We start from the raw sequence: 20630 nt of genomic DNA on the forward strand, positions 1-20630 counted from the left end.
ACGCATTTAGTATGGGTGATGGACGCAATGTGACGCTAAAAGTTTAAACATCGGAATTGAAGCATCCTTTAGTCGTTTGGACCACCCTATTGAGGTAAGTTTTACATCAATGGACTTGTATCCTCATTCCGATCAAAAGCCCTATATATCAGTTTGAAATTTGGAAAAAAAAAATTAACGTCGTTAATATTACCCTTAGCATAATCAAGTACAAGGAAATCAACTGGGTAGCAAAAATCGTCCACTTGAACCATTACATTAGTGACCATGCCCCGGGGGTGTGTATGAATTTGGTTCGCCAACACCACAGTGGTGTTTACACTCTCTAACGGGCCAAACTCATACTGATCATATAAACTGCCGGGCATTACACTAACACATGCTCCAAGATCTAGAAGTGTCCGATCAGTTTTGAAATCTCCAATTTGAATTGATAAAAGTGGCACTCCTGGGTCTTGGAGTTTACTTGAGGTGGTATTATCCTCCACCTCCTCATCATCCGTGTTGGTCAATTTGGCATTTAAATATTTTTCACAAGTGTAATTTTCACAAAAAGTTGATTCATTAGAGTTCGATTTCAATTCATTTTGAAAAATTGTTTCCTTTTGACCAACACATTCATACACATCATTAACATATTCACCACTGCCTCAGCAAACTGCGGTGGTGACTCAACTTCAGCACAAGTAATTTCAAAATGAGGTACAAGACTTATCGCGTTGATGTGCACACTGTTACTCTTCTTCGAGCTTGAGCTGGCATGTATGAGTTTACTGTGGTATCGCTTGGTAGCTGACCCGCGTTCTTCTGAAATCTTGCCACGTGTGCTACGAGCTGACCAATCTGCTTTGACATCGCTTCTGCTGACGTGTCTCTCAACTCGAATCTCTGCGTTTCCTTCTGATTATCAGTCACGAGCTTCAACAACGCATCTAACTTTGAATGTATTGACTCATCTGAATTTCCCGAACTATCCTTCTGCTGATCCTGATTCTGATTACCTGACGAACTATTACCCCGGTAACCATCTCTGTTATACCCTCGATTGTTATACTGACTGTTCGAACCACCCTGTCGGTAGCTGTTCTGCTGTCGGTTCTGACTGGACCCCTGAAAGTTCAGGTTCGACTGGTTCGACGCGTTCCCGTATTTGAAATTCGGGTGATTCCTTAGACCCGGGTGATAAGTGTTCGAATTGAATCCTTAGCCCCTGGACTCCCCGTACGCGTAACTGACTTCCTCCTCATTGGTATACTCGTCATCAAACTCCGGGGAAATCTTCAACCTTATGCCCCAACTCGCCACAATCTGCATAACCAGGAATTTAACCCCGACTTTACCAACCTCTTTCTTCTTCTCTTTCCGATAACTCGCGAGTTCGTTCCAATTCTACAATTCTGACTGACTCGCTTGAAGCTGATTTAACTGTTCGGGTAACCCCGACTTTTCGTCTTCGTTCAGCTGCTACTTCTAACTTGGAATCCTTACACATAAACTCAAGGAAATCCCAATCATCCTCTTCTGGTTGGTTCAACAACATCCCATTACAGGACGATTTCAAATACTTTCTGTCCTCGTAAGTCAACCCGTCAACAAAACACTTCACTAACTCCCACAACTCAATCTGGTGGTGCGGGCATTTCCTGATCATCTCCTTATAACTAATAAATGCTTCATGAAATAACTCACCCAGTGACTGTGCAAAATGTCGAATCTCCATCCGGGCTTCGTTAGTCTTCGACTGCGAATAATACTCGTTAAGGAAAACCTGCTGCATCTCGGCCCAGCTCTCAATACTGTTCATCGGTAGCGAGTTGAACCAGTGTTTTGCTTTGTCTTTTAATGAAAACTGGAACAACCGCAACCGGACCTCATCCTTATCATAAGTACCATCACCAATAGACCCGCAAATAGCTAAGATATCTGACAAGTGTGAATACGGGTCTTCTGATCCCAGTCCATGAAAATGGGGAACTATGTTGATGTAGGACGGACGGGATTTAAATGTCGGCTGTCCCTGAACACGCACCTGTGGGACAATCGGTGATGCACCATCTGAAATAGCCGGTCTGAATCTACTGTTAACACCCTGAACCGGAGGCCTGTAATTCCTTTGTCTGGCCCTCGGTTCCTCAAAACCTCCCCGATTAACCTGAATCGGCTGTCTCTGTTCCTCCCGATATCTACCTAGACCAACCCGATCCGGATTTCTGTTCCTTCACCGGTTACCTCTCACCCTAACCGGTTCCTCAACCTCAGCAACCTCTTCAATCCGTATACCCTCATCTGCATTTCCCAGCTCAAACCCGTCATTCATTGGTTCCCGTTCTTCCTCATCTCCTTCTTCTTCGTCTTCAGTGTGAATACTGACATGATCAAAATCCTGTATAATTGGCTGTCGGTGATAAGGGGTGTTGTTCGGGACTGATGGCCCGGGTCTTTCAAGGTTTCGGTTTCGGTTTCTGGATTGTCGGGCTGAATTTTGGTGTTGTTGATTGGTGGTGGTATGTCATTATTTGGTGGATTTTGGTTATTTGGTGGGTTTGGTTCAGGTTGGAAAGCATTTATCTCGGGCGGTGGGTTTTGGTTTTGATTCTGGTTTTGACCTTCCATATCTGACTGTCTGATCTGATCTCATTTATGCCGAGCTAAACGTTCAATTTCTGGCTCGTAAATCAATGGCGACTTTCTTCCTGAATAGCGGGTGTGCATAAACCTGTTACCTGCACAAATAACACACCCCACGTAAAATGGGAAAATAAAACTAAACTAAAAATAAAAATAAAAACTAAATTAAACAAAGAAATCAATTAACACAAAAACACTAAGCACACTAACTCCCCGGCAACGACGCCATTTTGATACTAGACTGTCACTATCTAGTCAAAAACTATTAATTCAGTGTTCCTAATCATCTAAGCAAGCTAGGGTAAGTAGGGTGTCGAACCACGAGGAGTATGTGGTCAGTGTGCAGTGAAACTGATTCCTAACATTATGAAGTAGTTCAAATAGAGTGCTGATCAAACTAGCAAACAGTTTATATTTTTATAATAAGCAAACAAGCAATAACGTATTCAATCGATTAACAAAGACAAATCACACCCAGGAATCCAAATACGTAACCTAACAGCAAACTCATGCAACTTAACAGATAAACTATCCTGTCAACTACAGATTGACTAATCGGTTAAACCTTAGGCATCCACGCTCGCTAACACACGGCACTGGTTATCAAACGGTCCCTGCCAGTGTGACTCAACTAAGGGCAAACGTATGCTTTCTTGCAATTAACAGGTCAAAAAAATCCTACAAGCAATTATCATAGCAACTGGCACACTAGTCGTTCTGATCGAAATAAACCACACTTGGGATGATGGCTCTCCTTTCTGCTCTGAAAATCGCTTGGAAGGTGAAGAATGGCATATAGGGTCGTCAAGATGCAATATAAAACAAAACCGTAACTTTCACGATTTTGGGGACCACATATAAAAATTAATTTTAATATTAATATATAATATCACATAAAAATATTTTAATATTTTAATTAATAATAATAATATTTATAATATTTTCTAATATATTAATATAATTTAATATTATAATATAATATAATAATTTTTTAAAATTTTACCTACCACTAATAATACTACTAATAAAATCTAATTAAATTAATTTAATATTTTATTAATTTAATTTATATATAATATTAATGAATCTATAAATTTAATAATATTTTAATATAACATAATAAAATAATTTAATATAAGTTAATAATATTATAATAATATATAAATGGATTTCGAGACCCGATCCGCCCAATTCCGTGTGTCCCGAGTAGAGTTCGTTGTGTGCGCGTTTTTCGAGACAATTGTTGGTCGTGTCTGTCCGTTCGAGTTAGTTTCATTCGAGTCAGTTTTGTTCGAGTCGAGTCGTGTGTCATGTCGTGTTCGGGATTTTGAGCGTTAATCGTTTTTAGGTTATCCGCCCGTACTCAATCTCCATTCGGGCGGAGATACCTGGATTTCTTATAGATGTAAATAGGTTATCCCAATTTTTTCTCGTTTTTCTTGTTTTATATTGATGTTCTATTTCTGTCGTGCAGCATGTCAGACGTTCCGGGACCTTCGTCAAGCGCCGCCGGACGCAAGAGACAGAGACCAGCCGGCGTGGGACGACGTGGTCCCGTAGCCCGTCCGAAAGGTTCTCCAGAGTCCCCGCAGCCCGTGGTACGCCCACCACGGGTCATCAGGTACGATGGGGACGAGATCCCGATCACTCCCGATACAGATCGGGAGTCGATCGTGGGGGACGGCCGCCTGATCCCCCATATCATTCTACGATTCGTTCCTTTGTCGGAGGAGCAAACTTCATATCGCCGCTTCATGGCGATGCAGCTGCTCCGACATCGGACAATCGATTGGGGACTACTTCGTTCAGTAGACCAGGAGGGGGCCGTCCGAGTGATGTTGAGTGATCGGTGGGTCCAGGTCCTCACGTGTGACTCAGTACAGTACGTCGAGCTCACACGTGAGTTCTTTTCGACATTCCAACACGTGCCAACCGATTTCTCAGAGCCCCACGCGGTGTCGTTTGCCCTCGGCCGGCAGACATTCGAGATGTCTGTACCACAGTTTGTCGTGGCCACCGGGTATTACACCGCGGAGGAGGTGTTGACCCCGGAGTTCCCTCGGCCGGCAAACATTCGAGATGTCTGTACCACAGACTGACCGAGAGTTTTTGCTGACCGAGGCCCAGTTGAGCCAGTTCTAGGCCATGATAGCGGACGGGGCCCACTCGAGCACCGTTGTCGAGTCGTCCATTCGGGACCCCGCCCGCCGATACCTTCACCGCGTTGTTGCTTGCTCTATCATGGGCCGTCATTCGGGCCACAAGAAGTGCAACAACATCGATCTTTTTTCATTGCTATCGATGATTACGGGCCGAGAGGCCAATATAGCAACGCTGCTTCTAGCGTCGTTCTCCTGGAGCCGTAGTTGGCAGGGCCGGTCAGCCCAGTTGGCTATGGGGTCGTACATCACCCGTCTAGTAGAGCGCCTCGAGGTATTTGACCGTTACCTGATTGATTATTTTACCCGAGGGCCTGCTACGACCCCATACGATTTAGAGGACGCCCGGAGGGCCGGTTACTGTGAGCTTCATGATCCACCCATGCTCGTCCCGGTCCGACAGGGTCCTCAGGCACCACCACCTCCGGGGACAGACGCGGCTGTCGCTCTTCAGATGGGCATTCCTACGCCGACAGCCCGCCTATGTCCCCCACATTATGAGACCCCAGCAGCAGCACCCTCTCCGCTAGCCACAGCAGCCACAGTAGCCGCAGCCGCCAGTCACATTAGAGAGCATACATCAGCAGCAGATGGAGATGCGGGCCCACATGGCCCGCCATGATGACCATTTCCGCATTTTATTTACTCATCTGCAGGTACCGATCCCAACATCTTTACAGATACATCAGAGCGCTGGAGATCAGGTGGAGGCATCTGGCTCGGGTCAGGCAGTTGATCAGCCTGACCCCGCGGGAGGAGAGTAGCTGGCAGCAGACGCCGGTTACCGTTTTGGGTTGTTTTTCCATTTATTTTGTTTTTATTCATATGGTCTGTATATTATATTATATTTAGGAAAACATGTATGGGTAACCGATTGGGTAACATTTGTATATATCTTGTGATGTTTGTCTGCTGTATTTGATATGTATATTTGTTTGTGTTGCTTTGGAACTTTGTGGGTGTGTTCACTATAAACCCTCACGAGACCTCACTCGTCCACCCGGGCTACCGGGGGGTTTAAAGGGCTTGTCGCATACGCTAAATGCAACTGTGATTCCTACGAAAGTGAGTTAGGTCTTTTATTATTTTTAATTAATTAACTAAATTTTTTATGAAATTGACTAACTCGGCTTGGTAATGGTTTATATAATATAATAATAATATTAACTCTCGTAAGACCTAAGTCTTATACTTGTGAGTGGTTGCTCATACATGTCTCGAGATTTGTGCAGATTTGGTTAGACATAATTGGTCAGTGGTGGAGACGTGTGTCACGAATGTATTGAGAGTTGTGGGCCGAGTTTAGCATTGCATTGTCTTTATTATCAGATGATTTCAGTTTCATAAACTATTTTGTTAGTTGTAATTTTTTTTATTTTAGTTTTTAGAATTATAATTGTATAATTTATTTTAGTTCATCACATTTGTTCCCCGAGTTTTTTTAAGTGGTCAAACTGTCAGTTCAACCCCGTCCCCCAAATGATTATTAATTGTTTTATTATTATTTTAACATTGAGGACAATGTCAACCTTAAGTGTGGGGATGGGGAAAAATTGAAAATTTTTAGCCTGATAGTACCTCGAACAGTATTCAGAAACTTAAGTTGTTAACTGTCACTTATTGCTATTAATGCCAAGTTAGAGGTTTTTGGTCATTGTTGGTTTTTCAGCTTCTCGATAGTTTTCCCGACAAATGTTTTTAAAATGAGAAGTTGGAAAATGGAATCGTTTAGGCCGGGATAACGAGTCAAGGGGACGGGTATACATGTTTCATATCGGTAGCCCATATTTCCAGACATATTGTGAGATTAGCCCCTATACTTAATACACATATTATATAATAGATATAAAACATGTCTTGTCATTTATTGAGGGAAACCGGTATGTTTTACAGAATTAGAACTTACTTGTCACATGCTTTTCGAGATCTTAATATCACCACCTGTATGGAGATTAGGACTTTAGAAACCCATTCCGTACATATTTTCCTCACTAAATAAATTCCTTACCGACATTATCCCCTAGGAGCCCGTTTGGACCATATTTCTTTTTCGTTTGTTAAACTGAATATTACACACCATTTCAGCCTTGGCCTTTATTTTATTTTTACCCGTATGATGAAATCCAGTTCGTTATCGAGTTGTATATATATCGAGTTGTACTTAGTCAGACGAGTTGTAAAGTTGTCAAGTTCTGAGTTGTAATTATCAGTCATTTCAGTTATTATTGACGTCTAAAAAAATTAAAATATCAGCAAAAAGACAAAAAGAAGTTATCAGTTCAGTATTTCAGTTGTTATTAGCAGTTGAGTACGTAAATAGCAGTTGATTTTGTATCTAGTTTATTTGTATTCGTGAGTTTGTAATTTGGTTTGTTTAACTGGGTTTCATCCACCTGAGTCACTAAATATGCCTAATTCGCACCCGAACCTAAGCCTCAGCAATACCCTCAGTCCGAGTCTTTATGCAACCGGTGGTTAATGGGTGGAGGTAAGACTAACCTGCAAGTATATTATGTTGTAACTCATATTAGGTATTTGAGAACAGAAACATATACTGGCACATCTTTTGTCAGTCCAGATATTAAACCGAGAGGAGTGTTGATAGTGTGAGGGGTGTGAACATGTATGCCCTAACCGGAAACAAAGTACACTCGTTTGGGCGATTCTATAGTTTTATGGTAGCATTAACTTTATTTGTGGGTTGTCAATCTAGAAAATGTCAGTCTAGGAAACTGGGTATGACCTTAAACCTTACTAGTATTAATGGTGATAATTGGTTGACCTATGATGGCGGTTAATGTTTACTTTAGAGTTTTGCTTGAGGGCAAGCAAAAGATAATTGTGGGGATGTGATGTTCGGTCTATTTGTACATATATTAGTATGTTAACTTGGTCGTTTTACTAGTTTAGTTTAGGAACTTTGGTACTTCATACATGTTTATTGTGTTTCAGGTCACAGGTACTTAACGCACTTAATTTGGACCCGTACGAGCATGGAATGAAGACCCAGGATGTCTAGCACGCTTACCGAGGCAGTTTTATGGATTTGCTGACTGAAGTGACCCATCGCGTAGCGCGATGGGTGTTGAAGGTGGGGCATCGCGCTACGCGATGTCCTTTAAATGACTGCATTGACTTTGGTCCATCGCGTAGCGTGATGCCAGGAGAGGAGACCATCGCGCTACGCGATGCTCTCCAAAATCGTGAAAGTTAGGGTTTTGTTTTATATTACATATTGACGACCCTAGACGCCATTCTTTACCTTCCAGGCGATTTTCAGAGCAGAAAGGAGAGCCATCATCGGCCAACTGTATTAAGTTGAGATTATTAAAATCCTATTTTCTAAGTTTGGATTATTTTGGGTTCTCCAATGGAGATCTAAGTTTGATCCTCACTTGTGTCACTTTTTGACAAATGAATGATTTGAGCTGAGCCTTATACAAGGTTGTTAGTTCGGATTCCAAGCCTATCCGGGTTTTCGCTCCACCATGTGCTATGCTAGAGAAGTCTGCTATTGTGGCGGCACAACGACTGTCAAGTGGCAGCCGACAGCATGGTTTCTCGTGGGAATGCCCAAACCAAATTCTGAACCCAACATGGATCCGATTAAGATAACATAGTCTGGCTAAATTGACGTATCGGTACTCTTCAAATTTGAAGAGTGCGTTAACCTATATACAAGAAAGTCGTCGTTTTGAAAAAAAAATACAATTATTCATAAAATAAAAGTGACATCCTAGACTCGTAGTAATTACTTGTAACTACAGCCTTCGCGTTTATCCTTTATCTTGCTTTTTATACCTCCCAACACTTTATTCTTACTCACGATAATATAACTGCAAATTCTCTTCCCATTAGGTTTTTGAAGATGTTAATCTCGATTAAAAGGAAATAAAGTTTGTTTTAGTTTATTTAGTTATATTTATTGGGTTTGTTAAGATAAACTTAGATTTATCGTTTAAATATTAGGAGATAATTATTAGAGTTTATGTATTATTTGTTTATAAGAATTATTAAGAAATAGAGTTAGGGTAGGAAACAAGTTTGTTTGTATATAAAATAAGAGAGAACAATATTGAAAAAGTAATATTGGGTTAACACAGAATCGTGTTTCTCAATCCAAATTTCCAAGAGTTTGAGCTTATGGGGAACGTTATTCAAACACCCCAACAAAATTCAACACCAACCCCACAAGAACTTGAACTACCAGACTCATCATCATCATCAACATTCACCTGCGAGATTTGCATCGAGCCAGGAACACTCCCCAACACCAAATTCAACAATGGTAACCGATGCACTCATCCCTTTTGCACTGATTGCATGATCAAATACATTCAAGTCAAGATCCAAGACAACGTATCCGACATCAAATGCCCCGCACTTGACTGCCATCACTCTCTGGACCCGTTATCATGTCGCCCAAAAGTTACACACCAACTTTTTGACAAATGGTGCGATGTGCTCTGTGACTCAGCCGTGCTAGGACTTGACCGGGTTTACTGCCCGAATAGAGAGTGTTCGGCTTTGATTATTAATGAGTGTGGTGGTGGAAGTAAGTTGAAGAGATGCGTGTGTCCCAATTGTAAGAAACCCTTTTGTTTTCAGTGCAAGGTCCCATGGCATGCTGGTTACGTGTGTAACGAGATTGGTGAAATTTGGGATCAAAACGATGTCGCTTTTGGTGTTCTGTCTGAGAGGAAGAAGTGGATGAGGTGTCCAAAGTGTAGGCATTGTGTTGAGCGTGTTCAAGGTTGCTGGTTTGTTCGATGCAGGTAACTCTCATTATGGAAGCTTATTGTGTTGTATACTAGTACTAGCTTTAGAGCCCAAATTACAATTGATAATATGATGATGCATATGATAATAAAACACAATTAAAGGTAAACTGATAGGAATTAATATGCGTAGATTGTGATAGATTGGATTTAGGGAAGGTAATAGGAACAAAATAGATAGAATGATTGTATAACTGAAACTTACAAGATAACCCAGGGCTATGCCAAGCCCAAGCCCAAGCCCAAGCCCTTAACGATCTAAACAAACTCAATCTTAACTCTAACAAGCCTGGTCCTCAATTATTTATACCACCTTCCCATATTACACTTTAGCCCCCTTAAGAATACATATAGATCCCTTCCCCTCATAGCTCATTCCCATCATAAACAATGAATATATACATAATTATGTATAAAAGACATATTTGCCTTTAATTATTGAGTTAATATCCAATGCCAAAATGGTATTAACCTCAAAACTTTCATTTATATTCTAGGCCCGAAACCAAATTAATATGGTCTTCAGCTTCACAGCTTCCCTTCTCATATCCTATTATTTCCATATAGGCCCATTATCACTATTGCATCCAAAACATTAATTATCATGATGTCATGATGCGTGATATCATGTTAAGCTCTTTTGACTTTGACTTTTTTGTCCAACTGGACAAAAAAATTTAGAAAATTCCTAAAATATCTCATTTTAAGAGAGATATGTCCCTTCAAAATTCAAATCCCTCTTTGTCTATTTACTAGCTTGTCTTCGCCTCCCTGTCATATTAGCTCAACCCCGTCGCCTCCCCACTATGTTAGCTCAAAACTCATCGTCTCCCCTCTATGTTAGCTCAAAACTCGTCGTCTCCCTGCTGTGTTAGCTAAAAAATTAAATCTAATATTAATATCTTGTTATTTAAAAAGTTATATCTAAACAAGTTACACATAAAATGATTTGATGACATGCATGAGTTTTCTAAATCATATTATCATCCAAAATCCAATATACAAGAACTTAAAAACCAATAAAATTTAAAATATTCAATGTTTTTTAATTAACTTTTGAATCCATGTTTTTATTAAAGATAAGGTAGAATTTTTTTTAGCTAACACAACGAGGAGACTACGAGTTTTGAGCTAACATGGATAGGAGACGATAGGTTTTGAGCTAACATGGCAGGAAGGCGACGGGTTATGAGCTAATATGGCAGCGAGGCGGTGAGTTAAGAACATGTCGTCTCGACTTTTAACGTAAAGCTGAAGACGAATTATTAAAAGAATAAATGGATAATTTGAATTTTAAAGGGACATATTTTGAATCTCTTTTTAAAAATTTAACATTTTGAGAATTTTCCAAAAAAAAAAAAATAATAATAAGCATCTCCGAGAAAGTCAAATCCTAGGCAAAGAAACAATCGTACCCCGACAATTCAATTTCCATATAACCATTACCTCCATTTTTGTTGGCATCTTTACTTTTGTCAAACTCGGACTTCAAACTGGAATTGGCTGTTAGTTTAACCTCTCCACGCTAATGCTCACATCAACATAATTAATCAATTTTTATTATCCTTATTCCATACCTTAACAAATAAAATATAATATAATATAGCCTTGGGCTTCTTGCCTCCCCATGCACCTCCTTTTAAGTTTTATTATCTCCAACCAACCCTACAAAATAATCATATTTTCAATATTTCTCCACACAACTTTAGGGGTGTTTGGATGAGCTTTTAAAACTTGCTTATTTGCTATTTGTTTGTTGAAAAACAAAAGGTTGTTTGGCAAAGCTCCTCTAAAAGCTTCAAATTAAAGGTTTTTAAAAGTTGCTTTTGCTTTTCAAAAAGCAAATCAGCAAAAAAACAATTCTAAAAGCTTACCCAAACACCCCCTTAAAATGAAAAAGAATAATGAAAGATATATAAAAGAAACATATCTGAAATAGAGAAAGGGCAGAATATGGCAATCTCCTGTTCTACTTGTTGAATTTATCCATCAGCAGTTTGAACCATATATATGACTTCATCATCGGAAATAAGGTATTGGAATATAATCGTTTTTGAAAAAAGATTGTTAATTCTAGTGAATTTTGACTATAATATTGTGGGTGTAATAAAAAGGGGAAACTTATTATAATATATAGTCATAATAATTATAACTTGTTTCTAATAAAATGATATTCAACTTGGTACAGATGTGGAGTCAGATTTTGTTACAGAAGCGGTAAAAGGATTTGCACGTGTAAAGGCGCTCCTACTCCTTCATGTGTTGTGTTTTGGTGCTTATGCTTATTGATTATATTATGTTCATTTCTACTCCTTCTATTACGTAAGAGTCATCATCATATTAGTGTGAAAAGCTAGGACTAATTTTATATATGCCCTTACAAATATCAAAAATATCATATATATATATATTTATATATATACCTCCATTGTTAGGTTACATATAGTTTGATTATCCTAGTGTCTCTAGATTCTTGTTAAATGGCTTGTAAGGACTGCGAATTCTAATTAAGATAATTGCTAATTTGGATTGGAATTATGTATATGATTTGCTTTTGAGCTTTGGTTGACAAATTTTGACTCCAGTTATCATGCAAATGCCAGTAAGTTAACACTATGTGAATGTTTTTAGACCTGAACCAGATATTGACCCGAACACCTTACCGGGTCACAGGTCGTACTAGTCTGGGAGGTCGGACCGGACGTAGACCCGGATGGCATCATAAATATAAAATTTATATATGTATTATGTATAAATGAGCATCATCAAAGTCTTAATTAAAAAAAGACTTGCTCGTGATTCTATTATTATTTACCATAAATGCTTATATCACAAATGTGAATGATAAAGGTTATTTTTACTAAATCAATGCTTCAATTGTTTATAACTTTTTATCACAAACTAGCTTTTGAACCCATGTATTATACGTAATTTATCAAATTATAAAAATAAATGAGGTTTGTTATTTCATTTATTCTTAAAATACTTATGCATTAAGTTACTAAAGTTGCATAGTTGGTCAAATCTCGGGTATGAAAACGACAATTAACTCAATAATTAATAAAATCCTTACTATGTTATAACTCAATTGACAAATGATTATGACCCATGAACCATGAATAGCTAGAATGAATGATAATAGATTAGAAACTAGAAGAAATATAAGCTTGACACCTAAGTATAAACATTTTTTTTTATTTATAGTATGATGTGAATGATAAAAGTTTCTTAAATTGAGGGACCTCAATTGCACCTAACAATTACCATTTTGTTCCACCGTCGTCAAGTCAATGTTATATGGGCCGCTTTTTTACATATTTAAGATTAAGACTACCCGCAATGCAAGGTGCTACATTTACTACATACATTCTATTCATCTATGTCATATAAGCTATTTACCCATCCTTCCCACATGCACTCCCTCTCCTGTTTTTATCTCCAATCCATTCTTTCCACATGCATCCTCTTTCTTCCACATCACCATTTTTTTACTAACCGTTTGGCTTCTTTTTTTTTTTAAATTAGTTTTTTAATTGGGCCCACCATTTAGATGCGCTTGGGTGCACTTCACCAAGTGCATCTCCTTCAAATACTCCCCATTCGGTTGTAGACAGATTAACCCTGGTCGGTTGGCTCTTGTGATATTTATTAAACTTTCAACTTGGTTTTTTGGGTTCGACTCCCATCTTATACATCATTTTTTATCGGTTCACCGGTTCCGGTCGATCCGACCGGGTTATTAGAAAACGGGTTTATAATGCGAACCCGACCGGAATCCATACCGGGTCCCGGTCACCGGCCGGTCCGGTTCGGGTTTCAAAACATTAGCTATTTAGTATGCGGGTCCAATCTCAAAGGGCCTAAGCTTTTAGTATGCGGGTCCAATCTCAAAGGGCCTAAGCTTAAATATGAAGCATTGGAGTCCCATCGAAACGTCATTATGAAAAATATATTTAAATTGAAAATAAGATATAAGGTAGTAATAAAAAAGATACCACAAAAGCGGTAATTTATGCTCGTTAATATGATTTTGTCTCGCTATAGTTTTAAGTCTTTTAAAGTTTTTCACGATATAATGACAATCATCATAATATCGATAAGTCTTTGAATTGGGATAAAATGGCAAAACTTAAAACAAACATTTTTTGATAATCAATTTATTCGGCTTGAACCTAATTTAGATTTCTTAAACTGAATAAATAATTTGTTCAGACGGTTTCGCTTAGGTTTACAAATAGATTTAGCAAGCCCATCTCAAAAGGTTTAATGGATCATGTCGAAGCACGAAATGAATCTTACCTGATCCATGACGATGTTTCCACGGATTTTCGAGATGAACGAACCACGTCTTGATCTTATTCTTTTTCTGCGGCTGCGCCTGCGACCTGCAATGCTAGGCACCTGCAATGGTTTCGGGGGTGTGGAGGTGACTGCTAAGATATCCTGAGGATTTCTTGTTCACAGACACAAAAAGTGGTGGTGGCTCTTATTGAGCATGATCTATGATAAGGAGGTGGAGACCTCCTTATATAGAGTCTCATGGCCACCATCATGGTACCCTAATCGGCCTAGCCCAGTTAGGGTTACATCCACAAAACCCCCTCGGCCCAATAACATTGTATTAGTCCATGCGATAAAATAGGCCAAACATAATAGATTTAGGGTCGTAGAACCGGGTTTCAGTACCATACCCCTACAAGCCCCCCAAGTCCAGTGTTGCTCCTGGGCGCGCAAGCGTCTAGGTGGAGCGCTGGACTTTATAAGGTGTGAGGCGATTTTTTCCCCTTTTCTTCGGCTTTGTCTTTATTGTCTTTTGAGTTTTGAGAGGTTTTCTTCATGATGGTGACATGTTGTAATAAAAGCCTGCGCGCGAGGCGACTTACGAGCTATAATAATAATGAAGCTTGCGCGCATGGCGACTTATGAGCTGTAATAATAATGAAGCTAGCGCGAGAAGCGACTTACGAGCTAAAATAATAATGAAGCTAGCGCGAGAAGCGACTTACGAGCTAAAATAATAATGAAGCTAGCGCGAGAAGCGACTTACGAGCTAAAATAATAATGAAGCTAGCGCGAGAAGCGACTTACGAGCTAAAAAAAAATGAAGCTGGCGCGAGAGGCGACTTACGAGCTGAGAATAATAAAGCCTGCGCGTGAGGCGACTTACGGGCTGTAAGAATAATAACAGCTTGCGCGCGAGGCGTCTTATGAGCTGTGAATAATAAAGCCTGCGCGTGAGGCGACTTACGGGCTGTAAGAATAATAACAGCTTGCGCGCGAGGCGTCCTATGAGCTGTGAATAATAAAGCCTGCGCGTGAGGCGACTTACGGGCTGTAAGAATAATAACAGCATGCGCGCGAGGCGTCCTATGAGCTGTGAATAATAAAGCCTGCGCGTGAGGCGACTTACGGGCTGTAAGAATAATAACAGCTTGCGCGCGAGGCGTCTTATGAGCTGTGAATAATAAAGCCTGCGCGTGAGGCGACTTACGGGCTGTAAGAATAATAACAGCTTGCGCGCGAGGCGTCTTATGAGCTGTGAATAATAAAGCCTGCGCGTGAGGCGACTTACGGTCTGTAAGAATAATAACAGCTTGCGCGCGAGGCGTCTTATGAGCTGTGAATAATAAAGCCTGCGCGTGAGGCGACTTACGGGCTGTAAGAATAATAACAGCTTGCGCGCGAGGCGTCTTATGAGCTGTGAATAATAAAGCATGCGCGTGAGGCGACTTACGAGCTACTTTATGTCACGCGCCACGTGCAGATGTTGCATGCACGTGCGCGTAGACTTTGGTTTTGTGTTATGCGCCACGCGCAGATGTTGCGTGCGCGTGCGTGTAGACTGTGACATGTGCGAGCATGTGATGCGTAAGCATGTGTAATATGCGTGAGCATATGTGATGCGTGAACATATGGTATGAGGATTCCCAACCCCTAAGTTTGGCGCGTAGCCATATGGGATATTAGGAGGATTCCCAACCTTGGCGCGTAACCATGTGGGATATTAGGAGGATTCCCAACCTTGCAGTTTGGCGCGTAGCCATATGGGATATTAGGAGGATTCCCAACCTTGGCGCGTAGCCATATGGGATATTAGGAGGATTCCCAACCTTGCAGTTTGGCGCGTAGCCATATGGGATATTAGGAGGATTCCCAACCTTGAAGTTTGGCGCGTAGCCATATGGGATATTAGGAGGATTCCCAACCTTGGCGCGTAGCCATATGGGATATTAGGAGGATTCCCAACCTTGCAGTTTGGCGCGTAGCCATACGGGATATTAGGAGGATTCCCAACCTTGGCGCGTAGCCATATGGGATATTAGGATTCCCAACCTTGAAGTTTGGCCCGTAGCCATATGGGATATTAGGAGGATTCCCAACCTTGGCGCGTAGCCATATGGGATATTAGGAGGATTCCCAACCTTGGCGCGTAGCCATATGGGATATTAGGAGGATTCCCAACCTTGAAGTTTGGCGCGTAGCCATATGGGATATTAGGAGGATTCCCAACCTTGGCGCGTAGCCATATGGGATATTAGGAGGATTCCCAACCTTGCAGTTTGGCGCGTAGCCATACGGGATATTAGGAGGATTCCCAACCTTGGCGCGTAGCCATATGGGATATTAGGATTCCCAACCTTGAAGTTTGGCGCGTAGCCATATGGGATATTAGGAGGATTCCCAACCTTGGCGCGTAGCCATATGGGATATTAGGAGGATTCCCAACATTGAAGTTTGGCGCGTAGCCATATGGGATATTAGGAGGATTCCCAACCTTGAAGTTTTGGCGCGTTGCTTGATACGCGCATGCACGGCGATAGAGTGGTGACTCGCAAGTGCGTGTGCATGGCGGAGGTCTCTTGCGCAAAACCCAGATGGTGGTTTTCGCGGCGGCACATGCACGGCTGCGGAGTGAGAACCCCCGGGCGTGCGTACATGGCGGCGGAAGTCTAGTAACTTCTGGATCTGCAATTTAAGAGTCAGATCTGCAACTTTAGACCTAAAATCCAGGTCTGTAATCTAGACCTAGATCTGTAAATCAGGTCTGGACAGATCTGAAATCCGGAGCAGATTTAAAACCATCACAGATTCGGAGATCCTGAATCACAGATTCACAGATTCGGAAATCTGATCATTCGAATCACGGATTTTCCTTCTTGCCCAGATCTGGAAGCCTCTTTTTAGATCTATGGATCTTTTTTGAGCTTTAATAGAACAAGCTTTGAAGCCTTTTTCTGTAAACTTCCAAATCTGTGTTTTTCTTGGGAGAGATCTGACAGCCGAGATGAAGATCGAAGGGCAGTTCGTTGCCGTCCCACGGATGGCGCCAATGTCGAAGCACGAAATGAATCTTACCTGATCCATGACGATGTTTCCACGGATTTTCGAGATGAACGAACCACGTCTTGATCTTATTCTTTTTCTGCGACTGCGCCTGCGACCTGCAATGCTGGGCACCTGCAATGGTTTCGGGGGTGTGGAGGTGACTGCTAAGATATCCTGAGGATTTCTTGTTCACAGACACAAAAAGTGGTGGTGGCTCTTATTGAGCATGATCTATGATAAGGAGGTGGAGACCTCCTTATATAGAGTCTCATGGCCACCATCATGGTACCCTAATGGGCCTAGCCCAGTTAGGGTTACCTCCACAAAACCCCCTCGGCCCAATAACATTGTATTAGTCCATGCGATAAAATAGGCCAAACATAATAGATTTAGGGTCGTAGAACCGGGTTTTAGTACCATACCCCTACAGATCCATAGGAGTGAAGAAAGAATCGTGGCTGGATATAAGTGTGATCGATTGAGAGCTTAAGGGGGGCGTATGTGATAGACGTCTTTGTGATTTTCTTCTCCTATCTCTAACTCTGTAATCTTTGATCTTCACATCCCCTTTCCTTATTGTTTATAATTTCTTAAGTTGTAATCCAGTCACGACATAAGTCGAATCTAATTGTTGATTTATAAATTCAATTATACTTGATTGTGTTGAGATCAATTTACAACCAAATCAAGAACGTTATGCGTCATATTATTAAGTTACCAAGCAGGGGGGGGGGGGGGGAGATAACACCGTTAGGCGTTATGGCGTTATATTTGCAACACAAAAAGATGGGCTATATAATGCTACACGTAAAAAAAACCATGGAATCTATGAATGGATGATGGATCACGTGTTAAACAATTAATGTGAAGATATTTTCTGGGCCTTCAAAATTCAAATAATTAATTTCAAATTAGTCCAATACACTAGTGATGAACTGATGATGCGACGAAAAAATAAAGTGGGCCTAAAGTTCTTATAAGCCCAAAAGCGAGACGCATAGAATAAAAGAGCATGGCTCGTCAAGAGATTTCCTCAAGAAGACCATGCACTTGTGTGTTGCTACTCATATGTTCAAATCCAGAGTGAACAAAATGATGCAATGCTCCCTTCGAATTAGGTGGTATATATTCAGAGTCGAGCGAGAGTGCGAGACAACCCTTGAGGTTAAACTGTTTATGCCAGTCATGATAATAATAAATCGAAATTGGGTTGATGTTCTTTCGATCAGGTGGCTTTAATCGAGATCATATCTTTTATTTTTATTTGAATTTATGTTTCCTATTAATATACATATTAAAAAGCAGCACCTGATTGTGAGAGCTTTCTACTATTTAATTTACTGTAGAAATTTTTTACTACCTTTATAGCTTCATGTACCATTTTTTTCCTTGCTGCGTACTGTAAGAGTGTGGGTTAGTCAATGATCTAAATGTTTTCCCTTTCACACGTGGGTTCCATTTTGGAATTCTTTTTTTGTTTTATTCACCTTTTTACCTTCCTACTATTGCTCCCTTTTTATCAGATTATGTAATATGTAATGTAATTTCCAAATTCTTATCACTCTTCTTGACCATCTATTAATAATTTATTATTAATTTAGGTTAATACTTGATAATTAAAAACCTCTTCATGTCGTATGAACCACTATAATAATTGGGTTTCTTTAATTATTTTGTTCTCAGTTTCTTTAATTATTTTGTTCTCAGTTTCATATACAGATTGCAATTAAGGTTGTTTAAATTAGATGGTTCTTTTTCAATATTGACTTGATATAGGATACAGATTTTGAGAGGTGTGGTTCACGTTTTTACATGCATTCTTTGTTATTCAATGGTCCCGCCGTAACGCGCGAGTCCGAACACTAGTTTTATCTTATTTGCTTGTCAAGTTAAACAATGATTCTCAACTATTCGTTGAGATCCCTGGTTTAGTTTTTGAACTTTTATTATTCTAAAAAATGCCTTTAAGGCTTCTTTGAATCATTTGGTTCGCTAAAAATTTTGATTTGAATCACCGAGTTTTTAAGTCATTTGATTGCTTTTGTTTATGCATCAATCCCCTACTCTATAATCCTGAACTTCCCATCTCTTTTTTCTATTGTTTATGATTTCTACAGTTGTAATATTGTCACTACATCAATCGAAGCTAGTTTATGATGTATGAATTCGATTATATTTTGTTGTGTTACGATCAATTCACAACAGAATCAAGAATGTAATGTAACACCCTAATCGAATCCCACATAGGTCATGAACAGGGAGATTCTTGGTTCATAAGGATTGTTATGTCCCCTCTTAAATCACCAACACGTTTTAGGCTTAATACTAGTGGGTTATAAGATAACTCCACAATTAAGCATGTGTTAGTTGCATTTTTGGCATGTTTTATAACACTTCAAACACTCATTTTCGCCATATATAATGCAATTATCATACCTATGTCCCGTTATTTTGTGAAACATTTGTTTTGTGGAGCGGAGTCTACTTTGGATCGTTTTTATTATTTTGTAGGTGTGGAGCGGTCGCGAGTGACAACTGGTCTTGGAAAGAACTGAAAGCGTTATTCAGAAGCCATGAGCTAAACTGGTGGATTTGTGTCAACAATTGTTCATTGGACAAGGAGCTAAAGATGTTAGAGCTGACGATTGAGAATAACAAATTACTGAATGACTGAATCTCAAAATAAAGATATAATATTTATGTTGAGTGGCCATCAAATAACAAGGGGATAAAACGTAAATTTGATTTAATTGGTTTTAGCTTAAAACCCCAGCTTAAGTACCAGGCCCACAACATTTTGGAGGTTTTTAAGATGAGGATGAAGGAGTTCGAATGGAGATATCTGATCTTGGACGGCAGGAGGGTTCTACTTCATCGGCAGTTTTTTGGCAAGGCATAAGTTTTTAATTTCATGTTTTGTTTTGTATTCGGTTTGATTGATTTAGCAACCATGTCCGGCTAAGTCAATATAGTTTCAACACTATGGTATTTTGATTTGATTCGAAACTTATTTGAAGCAATTGTGTGATTTGTTTTAATGGTTTGTTTATGTGATTCTTGATCTTAAACCCGGTTCTACTTCGGTATATATTAGAATTTTAATAAACCTGATCAACTTATTAATTTTTCTAATAAAGTTCATTAAGATTTAAAACCCTAATCAGATTTTAAGTTTTGATATAAGTAACAAATAATATTTTGAGTTTGTCTTTGAGCCCAGAATTATTATAGAGTCGCATGATCTAATTAAGCATTCCGAACAGCGTGAGTGTTTGATTATAATCGATACTTCTATCACGCAACCCGCACACTAAGATCCGAACGGCGTGAGCTTGGAGTAGCGGGTTGGCTCTAATCACCGAACGACGTGTGATTAGACATTAGATAGAGTGGATGTCCGAACGGCGTGACGTCTAGTATTGATACAAACCGTTCAAGTAAAAATCATTGCACCATAATTGTTAATGATCATAAGCTAGAATTAAATCAAGAAATTACCTTAGTATTGGAATTAGTTTTTAAATATTTGAGTTCACGTTTTCTATAATAAATTTATTTTCGTTAATTCTAGTTGTAAATCGAAACACCCCCTTAAAAACAATTGTGTTTGCACTTAAAACGTTTTGGTATAATAAAGTTAATCTGTATCCCTGAGGAAACGAACCTTACTTCCACTCATACTATTTTTAGTGTGTTAAGTTGGTTTATTTTATTTGCTGGATTCGACACTCACCAAATT

At 39.7% G+C, this 20630-nt stretch overlaps 1 protein-coding gene across 1 annotated transcript; it reads left to right on the forward strand.

Moving 5' to 3' along the window:
- Positions 1–8930: 8930 nt before the first annotated feature.
- On the forward strand, positions 8931–19565 carry LOC143602253 (E3 ubiquitin-protein ligase RSL1-like). Its single transcript, XM_077079433.1, has 3 exons — positions 8931–9562; positions 11754–11837; positions 19403–19565. The coding sequence occupies exons 1-3, from the start codon at positions 8931–8933 to the stop codon at positions 19563–19565; spliced, it is 879 nt and encodes a 292-aa protein (XP_076935548.1).
- Positions 19566–20630: the final 1065 nt, after the last annotated feature.

Source organism: Bidens hawaiensis, unplaced genomic scaffold (assembly GCF_021521415.1).
Source record: "Bidens hawaiensis isolate Kalapana, Puna unplaced genomic scaffold, B.hawaiensis_p1.1 tig00001960_1, whole genome shotgun sequence".
Classification (NCBI taxonomy): domain Eukaryota; kingdom Viridiplantae; phylum Streptophyta; class Magnoliopsida; order Asterales; family Asteraceae; genus Bidens; species Bidens hawaiensis.

Coding starts and splice junctions, on each gene's coding strand:
- LOC143602253 (XM_077079433.1), top strand. CDS start 8,931: ATGGGGAACGTTATTCAAACACCCCAACAAAATTCAACACCAACCCCA. Junction 9,563..11,753: donor TGCTGGTTTGTTCGATGCAG/GTAACTCTCATT, acceptor AACTTGGTACAG/ATGTGGAGTCAGATTTTGTT. Junction 11,838..19,402: donor CCTTCATGTGTTGTGTTTTG/GTGCTTATGCTT, acceptor ATTATTTTGTAG/GTGTGGAGCGGTCGCGAGTG.